This window comes from Sitophilus oryzae, unplaced genomic scaffold, assembly GCF_002938485.1.
Source record: "Sitophilus oryzae breed Bouriz unplaced genomic scaffold, Soryzae_2.0 scaffold_610_pilon_pilon, whole genome shotgun sequence".
Taxonomy (NCBI): Eukaryota; Metazoa; Arthropoda; class Insecta; order Coleoptera; family Curculionidae; genus Sitophilus; species Sitophilus oryzae.
The window spans coordinates 353,406-371,060 of record NW_022147208.1 but is presented as its reverse complement, the minus strand read 5'-3'; the positions used below and the strand labels follow the sequence as shown (position 1 = coordinate 371,060).

Sequence of the window (17,655 nt, the reverse complement as noted above, 5' to 3'; positions counted from 1 at the left end):
TTCAGAAAATTCACTCGATTATTGAAGAATATTTTAGTTCTAATCATCTGCTAATAGTGAAACGCATCGTTAGCTACTATTACTTTATAATTTTTATGCTTTTTAATCTCTAAAATCAAACTTTCGACAATACTATTTTTATTTGTTATTTATTTAGTTTCATTTATTGTCTTTTGTTAAGTTCTTTTGTAAAAGTTCTTTTTGTTGTTCAATTCTTCCATTCCAGCATAAAGTATAGATAATTGGATTATAGTATTTACAAAACTTATTTTAATAAAGAATAAAAGTAATAACCTAACCAGATTTGAGCGCGTACCATGAAAAACTGTGCGAAAAATCAATACCAGACAAAGTTATTGTTGCAGATTGCGGTTTTGGTTTAGGACAGTTTTCGGATGCAAACAACAAAATGTCACTTTGGATACGCGGCCATCGGTTTAGTACTTTCCTACTTGCTCAGCATATCTACCGAATTGCTGCATGATTTCTGATTCTTTTGATTTATTTGACCAGTTTTTGTTTTGGAATGTTAAATTTGTCAGCTTCTTCTCGTTTGGTCCTGTTTATTTTTTATTGTTAACATTGAAAAGGGGCAAAAGATGTTTGACATCTAATCTTTCTCCAGAGAAAAAAACAAAATGTTTTAATATCCTATATAAAACCTCGCAGTTTGTCATTTCATTTTTGTCTACTTTTTAAAATCATACTTTGAACAGAACTAGCTTTTTTTCTAATATTTATTTCGCTTTATGCTTTGTCCTTTGTAAGTTTTTTTGTTAATGTTCTTTCTGTTATTGAAATTTCTCCATTTCTAGCAAAGAGATGTAGATATACTAAATTGACTGTTTAACCTGAGGATACCTAGTTTTATCAAAAACAAAAGTAAAATGATATAGTGTACCAAAGACTAACCCCCTTGATATTTTCTATAAGCCATCTTTTTCTTTAATTGAGATTTTTTAAAGTTGAAATTGTAAACTTTGGTGTTTCCACAACAACATATTTATGACTCTAATTTACGAAACACCAAAACACTTATGAATGTTATGAGCATTAAATTATGAGGGCGACATGATGTGAATGTCGTATTCAGCAAATTCACTCGATTATTGAAATTTATTTTAGTTTCAATCATCTGTTAATGTTTCTAACATCGTTAATGAAACGCATCGTTAGCTACTATTACTTTATAATTTTTATACTTTTTAATATCTAAAATCAATCTTTCTACAATACTATTTTTATTTGTTATTTATTTAGTTTCACTTATTGTTTTTTGTTAAGTTCTTTTGTAAAAGTTCTTTCTGTTGTCCAATTCTTCCATTCCTGCAAAGAAATGTAGATAATTGAATTGCAGTTTTTACAAATAACTTATTTTAATAAAAAAAACGATAAAAAATAATAACTAAAACCAACTTTTTTTTTGATTTGAGCGCGTACCGCTGTTGTTTCTGTTATTGAAATTTCTCCATTTCTGGCAAAGAGATGTAGATATACTAAATTATCTGTTTACCCGAAATTCACGAGGATACCTAGTTTTATCAAAAACATTCAAACCTTTATCCTTTCTATAAGCCAGCTTTCTCTTTAATTTAGTTTTTTTACAGTTGAAATTGGGAAATTTGGTGTTTCCACAGCAACATAGTTATGACACTAATTTACGATACACTAGAACACTTATGAATGTTATGAACATTAAACTATGAGCGCGACATGATTAACAATATCAGCTTATGATGAAAAACTAAACTATTATTTGGAAAATTCAGTCGATTATTGAAGGTTATTTTAGTTTTAATCATCTACTAATGTTGCTAACATTGTTAGTGAAACGCATTGTTAGCTATTATTACTTTATAATTTTAACTATAGATAAAGTAATTTCGTTAAAAGAAAATTAAAGCTAGGACTTTTTATGTAAAAACTACTGGTAGCAAGCGCTATTAAAAAATAAAAAAGTACGATCCAAATAAATGACGTCTAGAGATTGACCTCGTCGAAATTATCATCGATTGTCATTCCCAGCCGTCTGTGACGCCGTTTTTTTTTCGATCGGATGGTATATCCAATCCGTCAACAGGGCTATTATTATACTGACCCTGGCAGCATTCGATTTGTTTTTTCCATTCATAGCGTTCTATTTTTTTTTAAATCCATAGAGTATATAGCGTCCATTGACATCATCCACCTCACGTTTTGATCCAGTTTTTGACATTTCAATTTTATTAGCCGAACCGCGATTTGACGTAAAATTCATTCATCACCTTTCCCGAACAAACATCTCCATCAGAATATGAAGAGGCAGTGGGAATGTTTATTTAAAGAACACTTGTTTTAACAATAACTACAATAACACGCGTATTTAGCGTAATTGGAAAATTATATTGAGTGCCTGGCACTTCACACAATAGTGCATGAATGGCGTTTGGAATTCAAAAATAATCGAATTAGCCTCCGTTGTTTCTTCTCAAAATACAGCTGGAAAAATAAAAAGGTTTTATTTGTTTTTTGATACTTAGCGATTTACAGTATTTACGACATAAGAGTTAGGACGTAATAAACTCTTTTTTATATTCTGATTTAGAATTTCAGAACTGTTGTATTTAAACAACATGTTTTGCAACAGAAAGAGCGAAACAGTTTTAGTCAAAAACGTTTTTTATTAAATATGTTTTCATGTGATGCTTCAATGCAAATTAAATGGGTATAGCCTGAACGGACACAGAAAGAACAAAACAGTTTTAATCAAAGGCCTTTTTGACTAATATAACAATTGATAAAAGAAAATAACCATCTTGAATATAACGACATAAAATCAAGCTTCAAATCAATAATTAATACCTGATACCAGTTACCTGTACTGACACTACTGACAGTACCTTAAAATTAACTTGTAACGCTTTCAAAGTACTGTATTACACACATGGCCAAAATTATTGCATACATATATCGTTTAAAAATATACGAAAAGGAATTTAAAGAATCTTTTTTTATACATAGCTTTGATAATCTGTAATAAACATTTTTTTTTGTTAAAATGGATATGGTAAACAATGTTTATCGTTCAGACCCAATATTATTACAAATTCTTGCATATTTCGATTTGTGGTCTCTTAGGTTTTAGAAGAAATTTGACCATTGTTTTGGCCTTAAAATGCCTAGAAACATTATTTCACAGTTTAATTGAGTCAGAATAGTAACACTGTCTCAACAGGGCTACCGGCAAGTTGCAATAACTAAATTGTAGGAGTTAACCAAAGCGATGTTTCGCGAATATTAAAAAAAATCAGGGATACAAACGAGGTTACAGACCGGCCTGGAAGAGGTAGAAAGAGAGTTACTACTGCTGTGCAAGACCGTCAAATATCCCTAATTCCACGACGAAATTCTAGTACTGCTGTTAAAAATGAGTTAGCTCGCCATGAAGTAGTAAATGTTTGAAGAAAGACTATAGCAAGAAGACTCCATAACAGAGGATTACATTTAAGGAGGCCTCTACGTGTTCCGAAGCTTAATTTACAGCACAAAATTACGCGACTACAATGTGCTGAGGAGATGAGAGCAAATGGACCTAATTGGAATTTTGTCATGTTTAGTTAAACAAGAATAGGCCTAGTGTCAGACTCGCGACGAACTTTGGTCTGGAGAGCATCTGGAAGACGAGCACGCTTGAATGCAGCTCAACTCTGTGTCCCGTTTCAAGGGGGAAGCATTATGGTATGGGCAGGTATAATGCACGGAGCTCGAACTCCTCTTGTTTTTATTTATTGGTTTTAGAGCCTATTGTGCGTCCATTTCGAGGGGCAGTGGGGGATGAATTTGTTTACATGGTCGATAGTACTCCTCCCCATCGCACTTTAGCGGTTCGCGAATTTTGTGAGGAAGAGGGTATAAGGAGGGGAAAACTGTGGTGGCCACCGATGTTTCCAGATATGAATGTGATCGAGCATGCTTGGGACATACTAAAATGCCATATTGCCAAAAGGAATGATCCCCCCGTATCTTAAATGAATTGAAAATTGCTGCACGCGAAACATGAGAAGCCATTCCTCAACATCTTCTGGACAACTTAATTGAGAGCATGCCACGTCTTCTCACAGCTTGCATTGAGGCTGGAGGAGGCAATACAGACTATTAGTTGTGAGAAATAATTAAAATTGTTTTCAATATTTTCTGTTTAAAATGAAATTTGTTTTTGTTGATTTTCAGTCATTATGAAATAAAATTATAATAACAGCCTAGTTGCACTTAGATTTTTAATTTTATATTAGTTAGTCGTGTAGTAAGCCGATATGTCCAAAAATAGAACAAGAATCATATTAGGTCCAAAATAAAATAAAAATATCGTTATATGCAATAATGTTGGCCATGTGTGTATGATTGAAAAAAAAAACGGCGTCCAGTTGGCATGGAAATGATGATCGATAACATTTCCCATATAAGTTTACATATAAAACGACAGCGATCTTCATTTCACAGCCATCGCTGAATTTATACCTGCGACAGACTTTTCTCTAGCATTCTTTTAGTACTTTGTACAATCACCTCGTAATAAAATATAAATAGCATATAAATTGAATAAAGATAAAACGAAAACTCAAAATATTTTGATTCTATTTTGAGAACAAACATCGACAGAAGTTGATTATATTCGCACAGAGCGCTGATTCACTTTTAAGTGTCTGGCGTTATATACAGGGTGTCAAAAAAACAGAGTATCTAACTTGGATGGGTGATTCTACAGATAAAAATAAAACAAAAAGTTTCTATGAATATATTCCTTAAAATGCTTCCCGAAGAAGTTACAGCCCTCGAAAGGGTAAATAAAATCCCGATCAGAGCTCAAAAAAGATTTGATTAGCAAAAATTAAATGGTTTATCTTACTAAAGTGACGTAAGATCCTTAGTGACTCCATAACTAACTAATCAGTTTGCATCAGTATAATCGTTAGTTGCTTTTAAACATAAACACCAATTTGTAAAATAACTATTGTAAAATGTCTTTCTCTGGATGGGGACGGACTAAAAGCCAAGTCTGAGAACTAAAAGCCAAGTCTAAATTGTTGTTTAAAATGTTGCTAAAATGAATTTGCTAAATATAATTTCTCTTTGTCGAGTTTCAAATAAGTCCAATCGAGTTATTAAAGTTTGGAAATTTAAAAAATATATTTATTTTTAAAAAAATTGAGCCACCATTTTTCGGTATTTGTATCTCTTTTAGTGCCGTAATATCAGAGATTAAGAAACTATGCCGTGGGAAAATTTGCGGTGAAAAGGAAGTTCTAAAAGTTTTCTAAAATATACAGAAAAATTTAAAAGAAAATGCTCGATTTTTAACATCTTTTTTGCAAAAAAAGCCCTCATAAACGTGTTCCTGGGGTCGAAATACACCACCCCTGAAAATATTTGCACTTATTTAAGGTTTACACTGATAGTTTTACCCACTATTCTTTTATTAATAACTAATAAATATGACTGACTGGCAGCAACAAAAAGAAATAGCATTAGGTAAATTTAAATAGTCTCGATTTAAGTGTATACTAAGAATACGGTAGCGTAGATTGACAACTGGGGGCCTCGGTGCAATATTTTTCGAGCTCTCCTTTGTAAAAAGGTAGACGAATTTGACGCGAACCCTGCGGTTGACGGAGAATCAGAAAACATATCTATACTTGGCTTGACTTGGGGACAGACTAAAAACCAAGTCTGAGAACTAAAAGCCAAGTCTAAATTGTTGTTTAAAACGTTGCTAAAATGAATTTGCTAAAAATTATTGAGACAGCAGAGAAGAGTTAAATAAGGTTTAAACTAGATTAGATAATAAAATATTAATATGTCTCGAAAATCCAAATATTCTTATTATGGACTGTAACATAACATTACATCAGAACACATATAGCCTGGTAAGATCCACTGCCTAGGTATTGCCTAGGTTTTTTTCGTTTGAGTCATGGCATATCAACTATATAATAACCTAAAAAATGCTGCAGTTTTAATGGCGACCGCGGTTCATTCAGTTAAAAACACGTATACACGAGGAGGCTGCTACTGTAGCAGAAAAGAGAGAATTTCTTTCTACAATGTGTAAGAAAGTATATACCCGAAAAGGAGGATTGGGTCAGCTGAACTGAATGAATCAGGAAGTCTTAAAGTTTCTCAAAATCGTAGCCTATTCAAGATCAAATTACCGTTCTCGATAATGGAAATAAAGCAGTGGAACCCTGTAAAACTGAGCCAGTTTGTAGTAAAAATTCAGATGTCCGACCCAATATTGGTCTTTACTAAAATTTTGATCAAGACAATTTAATATTTTTTTAAACCGGAGGCAAAAGAGCTTTTTCGCACGAGCGAAAACACCCTTACTTATGAATAAATAACATAACCATTAATAAATAAAATAAGTTTCTTCGTTATGGTCATTTTGTTTTTGTGGATTTGGGCCGGTTGCCTGTTTTTCCCGGGCCGGTTTCCACTTCCCCATCCACCCCTGCCTTACACACATTTTAATGCCAAAGCGTATAGCGATAGTGTAAAATTCCGAAACTATTAGTGGTAGTTCTTTTATCCTTGATGGTAAAGATACAGTAATTTCAATAAATGAAAATTAAAAGTAGGACTTGTTTACGTAAAAAAAGTTGCTCTTGGTTTAGTTCGAAACAGTGAACGGTTTTCAATTTGCCTTTGCCTAAAGAAGGTTGTAATTTTTATTTTTATTAAAAATTGTTTTTAAATTGTGTAGATTCGAGAAAAATATTTATTTTAGAAATAGACTTGTGCGTCTGGGAACGTTCCATCCTTTTTTAATCTTTCTATAATTAGTGTTAATTTTTGATAAGTTTTATGTCAATTTTCAGTAAAGTATGTCTAGAAACTTTACCAAAAAGTTATATAAACGGAATACGATTGATGATCTTTCTTACTTTCTGAAAAATATTGATACTCAAACCGTTTTCAACAAAAAAAAAATCGTCAAAACATAAGCTAAGTCAGTAAACATAAAATTGTTAAATATGTTTATCGCTTCCACAAATATGTCTTGTACATGGTGGGTCAAATTCGACGCTTTTAAATGGAAACACCCTTTTCTATAGGAGATAGACGAAAACTAATATCGGTGTCTGGAGCTCAATTTTCATCAAAAACATGATGATGAAAACTGCACATCAATATCTGTTACCGTTTCGGAGCTACGGGGTGTTTTTCAAAACAACAGCGATCTTATTTCACAGCCATCGCTGTATTTATACCTGCGACAGACTTTTGTCTAGCATTCTTTTAGTACTTTGTACAATCACCTCGTAATAAAATATAAATAGCATATAAATTGAATAAAGATAAAACGAAAACTCAAAATATTTTGATTCTATTTTGAGAACAAACATCGACAGAAGTTGATTATATTCGCACCTTAGCGCACAGAGCGCTCATTCACTTTTAAGTGTCTGGCGTTATATACAGGGTGTCAAAAAAAACAGAGTATCTAACTTGGATGGGTGATTCTACAGATAAAAATAAAACAAAAAGTTTCTATGAATATATTCCTTAAAATGCTTCCCGAAGAAGTTACAGCCCTCGAAAGGGTAAATAAAAATAATATATTTTCTTTATTTTTAAAAACATTGGTAAACTGTTTTTCTTGAAATTTGGTACTCTTACACACATTTTAATGCCAAAGCGTATAGCGATAGTGTAAAATTCCGTAACTATTAGTGGTAGTTCTTTTATCCTTAAGGGTAAAGATACAGTAATTTCAATAAATGAAAATTAAAAGTAGGACTGGTTTACGTAAAAAAAGATGCTCTTGGTTTAGTTCGAAACAGTGAACGGTTTTCAATTTGCCTTTGCCTAAAGAAGGTTGTAATTTATTTTTTGATATTGAGTAAAAATTATTTTTAAATTGTGTAGTAACAGACTTGTCCATCTGGGAACGTTCCATTCTTTCTTAATCTTTCTATAATTAGTGTTAATTTTTGATAAGTTTTATGTCAATTTTTAGACAGTCCTATATTTTATGTCTAGAAACTTTACCAAAAAGTGATGTAAACGGCTTGTAAACGGAATACGATTGATGATCTTTCTTACTTTCTGAAAAATATTGATACTCAAACCGTTTTCAACAAAAAAAAAATCTTCAAACATGAGTCAGTAAACATAAAATTGTTAAACATGTTTATCGTTTCCACAAATATTTCTTGTACATAAATTTCTTTTCTATCTTTTTAAGATGTTGAGTATGGTATGTAAAAAGAGGAGTTTTTCAATACGTGAAAAAAAGAGGACAGTGATATCAAAAAGAGGACTGTCCTCTGGAATAGAGGACGGTTGGCAACCCTAATTTACAGGGTTAGTCAACGATAAAATTCATTACTATCTCGTTGATTCTCAGAATTACGAAAAAATGTTAAATAGAAAAAGTTTAGGGAATGATAAGATACACAATAATTAAAAATTATTTTTCAATATACAGGGTGCTTCAAAAAAGTGTAATGTGTATTGTTTATTTTATTTTTATATTCTGTGTAAAATTCTAACGTATGGTCCTAAAGTTTTGGGAAAAAATTCAGAAACTGACAACTCTTACAAAAATAGTTTTATATTTTTATCATATTTTTAAACAACCTATGTTTACTATTCTAATTATAAAATAAAATTCAAACAGTGGACAAGAGAGCGTTATTTTCGATTTGCCTACGAATTCCCCTGACGCGTTGCATCATCCTTTGGACAACTTCGGCGTCGATTTCTGTAATTTTTCTGAATATACGGCGTCGCAATTGTTCTTCGTTTTGTGTTTCCCACCCGTTATTGTAGACTTTCCGACTCAATATTGCCCAGAACTCTTCGATTGGGCGAGCCTGAGGTAGGATAGGGGGATTGTCTACTTAAATCTCCTGGCCAGTTTTCGCTGTGAGATCCCAATTTTCTGTTTTGCTGCTTCAATTAGTCTTCCTTCTCATATTTGGTTCAAAACCCGCGGCCGACCGGATTTAGGCAAATTTACACATGGTATCCCTTCTTCACGTTCTTTGATTGTGCGATAAATTGTCGATTTGCTAATGTTTTGATCCCAATAAATGACTACAATATCTCGTTTCGCCATTCGCCCAACAAGATTATAAACTCCTCGACGAAGATCAATTTTATAAGACATTTTAAGAAGCAGAACCCAAAATCTTTTGCTTTCTTTACTGAAGTGACACGACTGATGACATTTCATTACTATGATTACTTCATTAAATGCATTTTATTACTTAACCAAACCCTTACCAAACCAGATGAAAATTTTCCCAAAACTTTAGGACCATACTATAACATTTTTGTATATAATGATATATCTCTAAAATTAGTGGTTTTTGTAATATTTCAATTTATTTTCAAATATAATAGATATTTCTGTATGGCAAAATATCTGTCGGTAGCGCCATTGTTTCTGATGAAAAAATGTTTAAATTATGAGAGTTTAAGAGGTTTATTTGAAACGTCATATTTTAATATTCAAAATACCGAAACCCCATAAGGACTGTCAAATTTTGACATAAGCTGCATTTTTTTAACCCTTATATAGTTCATATCAAATAAACTTTTAGTCACGTGATTAAGCTTGACTGACACAGCGTTGCCCACTTTTTTACATATTTTCATTTATTCAAAATATTTTAGGAAACAAAAATAAATTAATTATAAATATATAAACTGTTATTATTTGGCAACCGAAAATCATACAAGAAAAAGAGAATTTTTAGAAATGATATATATACAAAAAAATAACAATACCATAAACACAAAATCTGATACGCAAAATTTCAGCAAAATATACTATAATTTGATTAATTAATTTATGTGAACCAAAATTAATACATTTTTTACAAAAAAAGGAACTATCGATTGTTTCATATCCATATCAATAGCGGTTCACAGGGAGAACAAAAAAATGCAGTCGAGCAACCAAAGAAATATATTAGTGTGTCAGTCTATGTGTTTGTTTAATATTGAATAGATGTATTAGTAGGTGCTGTGTTAAAATGTAAGTATATAAGTTGTTTTTATGACGTTCAAGTTTATAATGTAAATTTTAAATCTTTCTATTTTTTGATGTTTACTAGTGATGTATTTTACTTTGTAGAACAAGTTTTGATAAAGATGATCTAATATAGATCGAAACGTAAACTTTGATAATGTGTTTCACTACAAAATAAAAAAATAAACAAATTTATATACGGACCATAACCCCAAGAACCAATTTTCAAAAAAAAACTGTTATTATTTACATAAATAAAACTTACCTTCTTAACAACACTTAAGGGACATAAAGGGCCCTTACTACCGCTTTTCCGTTCAAAATATTCTAATAAAGTTGCGAAGAGTTTTTTACAGCTATTAAGCGATACATATTGTACCACTTCGCACTAAAGGAGGTTCTAAAAAGAACAATGTTTGACTGCAAAGTCTGCTAGTAAAACTTTTTAAGCTTAAAATATCACAACACAATTCATTTAAACCAAAAACTCGTAATTTCGTAATACAAAACTAAAGTGCCCAAACGAATGACAATGTCAGAAAATAAATAAATAAATGTGGCAACTTGACATTTTTTACAGCAGGGCTACCACCTGAGTCCCCAGTGGGAAATTTAAATTCCAGTTAGTCAGGCAGGCGCCGAGTATGTCTATGGTTGGCAACAATGAATTTAAAAATCGCGCCCTCGATTACGTAACTTAAACTTTGATTGGTATCGAATATATGTAATTTTTCAAATACACACACCGGAAAAGTCGAGGGATATTACAATTTTATCCATCGTCAGTAATTTTATTATTTGCATTTCTGATATAATAAAATTAAAATAAACAAATAGTTTACAGGACGTATTGGAAATAAAAATGCGAAATTTGCCGAATTTTTTAAATTTATCTTGATTTTTATTGAACTCAAAAAAATACACACATTTTTTTTTTATTCTAAACTGTGAATTAAAAAAAAAAGATAACCCCATTTTTACTTAATAAAGGGTATGGCCTCCTCTACTGTTCATTACAGCCCTACATCGTCTCTCCATGATCCTGATCAGGTTGTCGATCTCTTCTTGAGGTACAGCCTGCCACGCTGCATTCACGGCCCGAACCAGATCCCTACGAGTTTCACGAGGCATACCCATTCTCAAAATTCTTCTTTGGACCGCGTCCCATACGTGCTCGATGGGGTTGAGGTCAGGAGATTGTGCCGGTCAGGGTAAGATGTTTAATTGATGAGCATTGATAAACGCACTTACCACTCTGGCTGTATGAGGCCGTGCATTGTCATGCATGAGAATGAAGTTTCTCCCAAAATCATTGGCATATGGTAACACGACAAGCTCAAAAATTAAATCACGATATGTGATTCATGTTAGAAACCTTTCAAGAAAAACGAGATCGGTTTTTCGGCCTAACTGCACTTCCTGAACATGATCCAACCGAATAAGATTTCCCGGTTCTCTCCATACCCTAAGCCTTCTCGAATCCGGATGAATTCCAAAGCGTGCCTCATCCGTGAAGAGAATTTTGGCCCATTGGCCCATTGTTCATTCGACCACTGAACATGATCTTGAGCCCACAAATATCGTACCTCTCGATTTCCTCTCGTTAAGGGTTCAGCTCTCCAGGGGCGTCTGCTTCTTAAGTTGACCTCTCTTAATCTATTGCGAACAGTGTCAGGACTAACGGTTACATTATGTGTTTCCTGGAGAATTAAACTAAGCTCTGGTGCTGTAAGAGTCGGTCGGCGTCGAGCATTTAATTGTAAAAAATGATCTTGCTGAGGGGTAGTAATGCGATGTCCCATTGTGTGCCTTTCAGCAACATCACCACTTTCACGGTAGCGTGCACTTAATCGCGATATTACACTTTGCGTTGTATTTAATGCTCTAGCTACGTCGATTTGGCGCATTCCAACTTCGAGCATACCCATGGCTCTTAACATTTCGTCTCTGTTAAGATGTCTACGCTCCATAATGTCGTTTAATACTAAACAGAGTTATTTGAATGAATTCTGGTCAGTTATCATAAAAACATAGCCAGTACAGGTTAAATTCGAACAATTGATGCTTGGTGCTTTTTATACATTTGATAAAAAATGCACAAACACTTCTGCAAATATCCCAAATTTAGAAATAACTAGTGTGACTACTTCGTTTCAATCGAAGTAGAAAGAATCGGCCTACAAATATGTGGTTATTTATTCAAAACATTTATTTTTAACTTTAATGAAATGATATCCCTAGATTTTTCCGGTGTGTGTACATTCACAATTTTTTTTATTTATTAAAAAAGTTTGATTCTTATTTAGTGCTTTGCATTTGAAATTAACAAATAGAAATGGCCATATTAAAAGGGCGATAAACTTTGTTCAAGTTAGCCACGAAATTTATTTTAATATAGAGCTCTCGACTTCCTTATTCCTCTGCTGTCTGAAACCTTTCGGTCATCTGAAATATTTTATATTTATGGTTTTAGAAATATAAAGCCCAGGAAGCCAATTCACTCAATTCATTTCTAATATGTTTGCCTTGTATGCGTCTTATAATCCTTATTGACGTCACAGGATGCTTGACAATTAATTCATTCGATCATGGCTTCCTTTGACTGAGAAAAGATTAATCGGTTTTATGCGGTGTCCTTTTTAGAAGCAAAGCTGTCCTTAGTGTATTTATACAATATTAAGTGTATTCAAGCTTTTAGTAAGCCAGTAAAAAAATTAAGCCTTTTTAGAAGTATCTTTATTTTTAAGATTTTAACTAACAACTTAATTTCTTTTTCAGACAAGATACCATTTCTACAGGGTTCCACAACCACTCCAACTACAAGATGTTAACTAAATCTTCTTCTATTCGACGCTTTTGAGCGAATAACAGCCTTCGACAGCCTGTAACATGTCCACGACCATGTGGAGACATCTCCAGCTGTTATTCCTGTTGTTTTACGCGCTGGTAAACCCCGGTTCCTGTCAGGACGTCCTGCAGGACAATGCCACTACCTCCTTAGATTTAGATAATGTCAAACGTCCATCGGATAGCAATACTCGTATTCGGTTAACTGATGAAGTTGATCGATTCTTTAGGTAGGTAATATTTTCAGTTGTTTTAGTAGGCTATTATTACACCATCAAATTCTTTTGTCAAAGATCTTTTATAAAAGATATTTTATGAAAAATTTGATAGTGTTATCAAATTCTTCATAAGATATATTTTGAATAAAATCTTTGACAAAGAAATTTTATGGTGTAATTAGCCGCCTTAGATAGGTATACTAAAATACCTATAAAGGTGCGTTCTCACCAATAATTAAGCTGATCAAGTCACTTGAATTCATTTTACATTTTTTTTCCTTCAAACAACAGCACCACATATTTTTCAAACTGTTAAATCGTCCAAAATCTCATCTCGTCTAATGTCGCTTAACACAGTTTTTTACAAAAGCGTAGAGCTGCCATCGCAACATTGAAAAATATTTTTATGAAAAAAAACTTTTCTGTAAATTTACACTTTTGCTGTGAATATACACATTTTCTGTAAATTTACACTTTTCTGTAAGTTTACACTTTTTCTGTGAATTTACACTTTTCTATAAATTTACACTTTTTCTGCGAATTTACACATTTCCTGTAAATTTACACTTTCCTGTAAATTTACACTTTTTCTGTGAATTTACACTTTTCTATAAATTTACACTTTTTCTGTGAATTTGCACATTTTCTTTAAGTTTACACTTTTTCTGTAAGTTTACACTTTTTCTGTAAATTTACACTTTTTCTGTAAATTTAGACTTTTTTCTGCAAATTTACACTTTCTGTGAATTTACACTTTTTCTGTAAATTTACACTTTTTCAGTGAATTTACAAGTTTTCTGTAAATATAGACTTTTTCTGTAAATTTACACTTTTCTGTAAGTTTACACTTTTTCTGTGAATTTACACTTTTCTATAAATTTACACTTTCTCTGTGAATTTACACATTTTCTGTAAATTTACACTTTCCTGTAAATTTACACTTTTTCTGTGAATTTACACTTTTCTATAAATTTACACTTTTTCTGTGAATTTACATATTTTCTTTAAGTTTACACTTTTTCCGTAAGTTTACACTTTTTCTGTAAATTTACACTTTTTCTGTAAATTTAGACTTTTTTCTGCAAATTTACACTTTCTGTGAATTTAGACTTTTTCTGTAAATTTACACTTTTTCAGTGAATTTACAAGTTTTCTGTAAATATAGACTTTTTCTGTAAATTTACACTTTTCTGTAAGTTTACACTTTTTTCTGTAAGTTTACACTTTTTCTGTAAATTTACACTTTTTCTGTAAATTTAGACTTTTTTCTGCAAATTTACACTTTCTGTGAATTTAGACTTTTTCTGTAAATTTACACTTTTTCAGTGATTTTACAAGTTTTCTGTAAATATAGACTTTTTCTGTAAATTTACACTTTTTCTTCTTAATCCATTTTTTATATTTCGTATTATATTTTGTAATTTTTTTCTGTGAATTTACACATTTTCTGCTAAGATTTTACATTTTTCTGTAAGTTTACACTTTTTCTGTGAGTCTACACTTTTCCTGTAAATTTAGACTTTTTTCTTTGAATTTACACTTTTCTGTAAATTTAAAATTTTTCTGTGAATTTACACATTTTCTTTAAGTTTACACTTTTCGTTAAGGTTACACTTTCTCTGTGAATTTACAAGTTTTCTGTATAGAATTCTGCACTTTTCTGTAAATTTACCCCTTTCTGGAAGTTTACACTTTTTCTGCCAATTCTAAATTTACATTTTTTCTGTAAATTACACATTTTTCTGTAAAGTTTTTTTTTTTTTTCTGTAATTTTACACTTTTCTGTATACTTTTAAACTTTTTCTGTTAAATTTAACACTTTTTCTTGGTTTAGGTTATACTATTTCTGTAAGTTTACACTTTTTTCTGTAAATTTTACATTTCTTAAATCTTTACACGATTCTTTATCAATGATCGTTGGTATTTGGACCAGCTTTTAACCAGATAATTTTTTTTGTCAAAGATCTTTTATAAAAGATATTTTATGAAAAATTTGATAGTGTTATCAAATTCTTCATAAGATATATTTTGAATAAAATCTTTGACAAAGAAATTTTATGGTGTAATTAGCCGCCTTAGATAGGTATACTAAAATAACTATAAAGGTGCGTTCTCACGAATAATTAAGCTGATCAAGTCACTTGAATTCATTTTACATTTTTTTTCCTTCAAACAACAGCACCACATATTTTTCAAACTGTTAAATCGTCCAAAATCTCATCTCGTCTAATGTCGCTTAACACAGTTTTTTACAAAAGCGTAGAGCTGCCATCGCGACATTGAAAAATATTTTTAGAAAAAAAAACTTTTCTGTAAATTTACACTTTTGCTGTGAATATACACATTTTCTGTAAATTTACACTTTTCTGTAAGTTTACACTTTTTCTGTGAATTTACACTTTTCTATAAATTTACACTTTTTCTGTGAATTTACACATTTTCTGTAAATTTACACTTTCCTGTAAATTTACACTTTTTCTGTAAATTTACACCTTTTCAGTGAATTTACAAGTTTTCTGTAAATATAGACTTTTTCTGTAAATTTACACTTTTTCCGTAAGTTTACACTTTTCTGTAAATTTCCCCTTTTTCTGTGAATTTACACATTTTCTGTAAATTTACATTTTTCTGTAAGTTTACACATTTTCTGTGAGTCTACACTTTTCCTGTAAATTTACACTTTTTCTGTGAATTTACACTTTTCTGTAAATTTAAAATTTTTCTGTGAATTTACACATTTTCTTTAAGTTTACACTTTTTCTGTAAGGTTACACTTTCTCTGTGAATTTACAAGTTTTCTGTAAATTTTGACTTTCTATAAATTTACACCTTTTCTGGAAGTTTACACTTTTTCTGTAAGTTTACACTTTTCTGCAAATTACACTTTTTCTGTAAGTTTACACTTGTTCTGTGAATTTACACTTTTTCTGTATACTTAAACTTTTTCTGTAAATTTACACTTTTTTTGTTTAGGTTATACTATTTCTGTAAGTTTACACTTTTTTCTGTAAATTTACACTTTTTCTGTAAATTTACACAATTATTATCAACGGATCGTTGGTATTTGGACCAGCTTTTAACCAGATAATGTAACGTAAAAATCCGTCTATGCAGCAAATTCTCGCCTATGCAATATCGTCTATATACATCCCTAATGGCTTAAATTTGTCGTAATAATCGATATGCCATAAAAATTGAGTTCTTCGTTGTAGTATTGTCGCTTTCGTAGACAACGTCGCTGACGTAAAGTAACTCCATCAGGATCTCTCCAAAATGCGTAACAGTTCTCCGACTGTTTTTTGATTCACAACAAATCCATTCTGAAGGCACTTAAAGTGCATCCAGCCGTAGCCGTGTAGCTGACCGTGTCAAAATTTGTACTTCCAAAAATTGTACCAGAATATAAATGTCTGTGTAAATATTTCTTCGAAATAAATTAAGTTGTTTACAGAAAAAGTGTAAATTTATAGAAACATTTACAGAAGAAAGTGTAACTTTACAGAAAAAGTTTAAATTTACAGAAAAACTGTTAATTTTGCTAAAAATCTTTTTCCACGTTTGTATGACAGCTCAACGCTTTCGTAGTTTTCTACACCTTTAAAAATATTAATATTTCTTGCAGGTTTAAAAAGGGAGGCGGAAGAAGCATTGCTGATTTAGCAGCCAGACTGAAGAAGGAGAAAGAAATGGAGAAACAGTCGAATTTGATGACGGCTGATGAAGCAAGCAGAACCAACCTATCTAGGAGAAACTATTCGGATATTAGCGATTACAATTCAGAACAAGTAAGACATACTAAAATCATTTTATTTCGAGTTGTAGAACTTTTTTATTTTGTCAGATAAAAAATCGACATTTGATATGTTAGTATATAACATAAATTAGGATCGATTGACGTATTCAATTGTTTTCGGTCACTTCCTGTTTCACCGGAAATGACTACACCTTTTTTTTAAATGGCACCCTCGGTATTTTGTTACTTTATTTGATAGAAAATGACGCTCTGAATAGAATGACATATCATATGTCAACTTTTGACATTTTCGAATATCGTTTATTTGAAATTGCAACATGCAATTCATAACGACAATTTGACTCGAAATACCTAATGTGGTACCAGATTATTATTAAAATAAAATGCCTTTTTCAAATATGCCAATGAGCCACCCTCGTTCCATTTGAAAAAATTGAGATATGATTAAAAATACGATTTAGATATCTTTTAACCGGCCAGGACAAGACACTAATAACATTAGACGATCAAAACTATTTTTCCAAGGCTCCTTGATTAAAAATTAGTGTTTTTAACACAGCCATAGCACTGTAGATTGAAATTTAAAATACAATTTTGTTTTAAGCAAAAATGTCAAAGTGGACATACGTCATTATAATCAGAGTGTCATTTTCTATAGAATAAACTAAAAAAATGCCTAGGGTGCGTGCGATTTAAAAATCAAAAGTTGTAGTCATTTCCGGGGAAACAGGAAGTGGTCGAAAAGAATTCAATACGTCAATCAATCCTAATTTATGTCATATACTAACATACCAAATCTCGTTTTTTCACTGAAAAAA

The 17,655-nt window shown here is 31.5% G+C and overlaps 1 protein-coding gene across 3 annotated transcripts in view; it reads left to right on the top strand.

Moving 5' to 3' along the window:
• LOC115887692 (ALK tyrosine kinase receptor) overlaps positions 1-17,655 on the top strand; it is an 86,847-nt gene that overhangs the window by 1,861 nt on the left and 67,331 nt on the right. For all 3 annotated transcript variants that reach the window (XM_030907157.1, XM_030907155.1, XM_030907156.1), the window contains exons 2-3: positions 12,797-13,095; positions 16,706-16,868. In XM_030907157.1, the coding sequence (XP_030763017.1) occupies positions 12,908-13,095; positions 16,706-16,868 (351 nt within the window). In that variant the 5' untranslated portion in view covers positions 12,797-12,907. The remainder of the gene's footprint in view (positions 1-12,796; positions 13,096-16,705; positions 16,869-17,655) is intronic.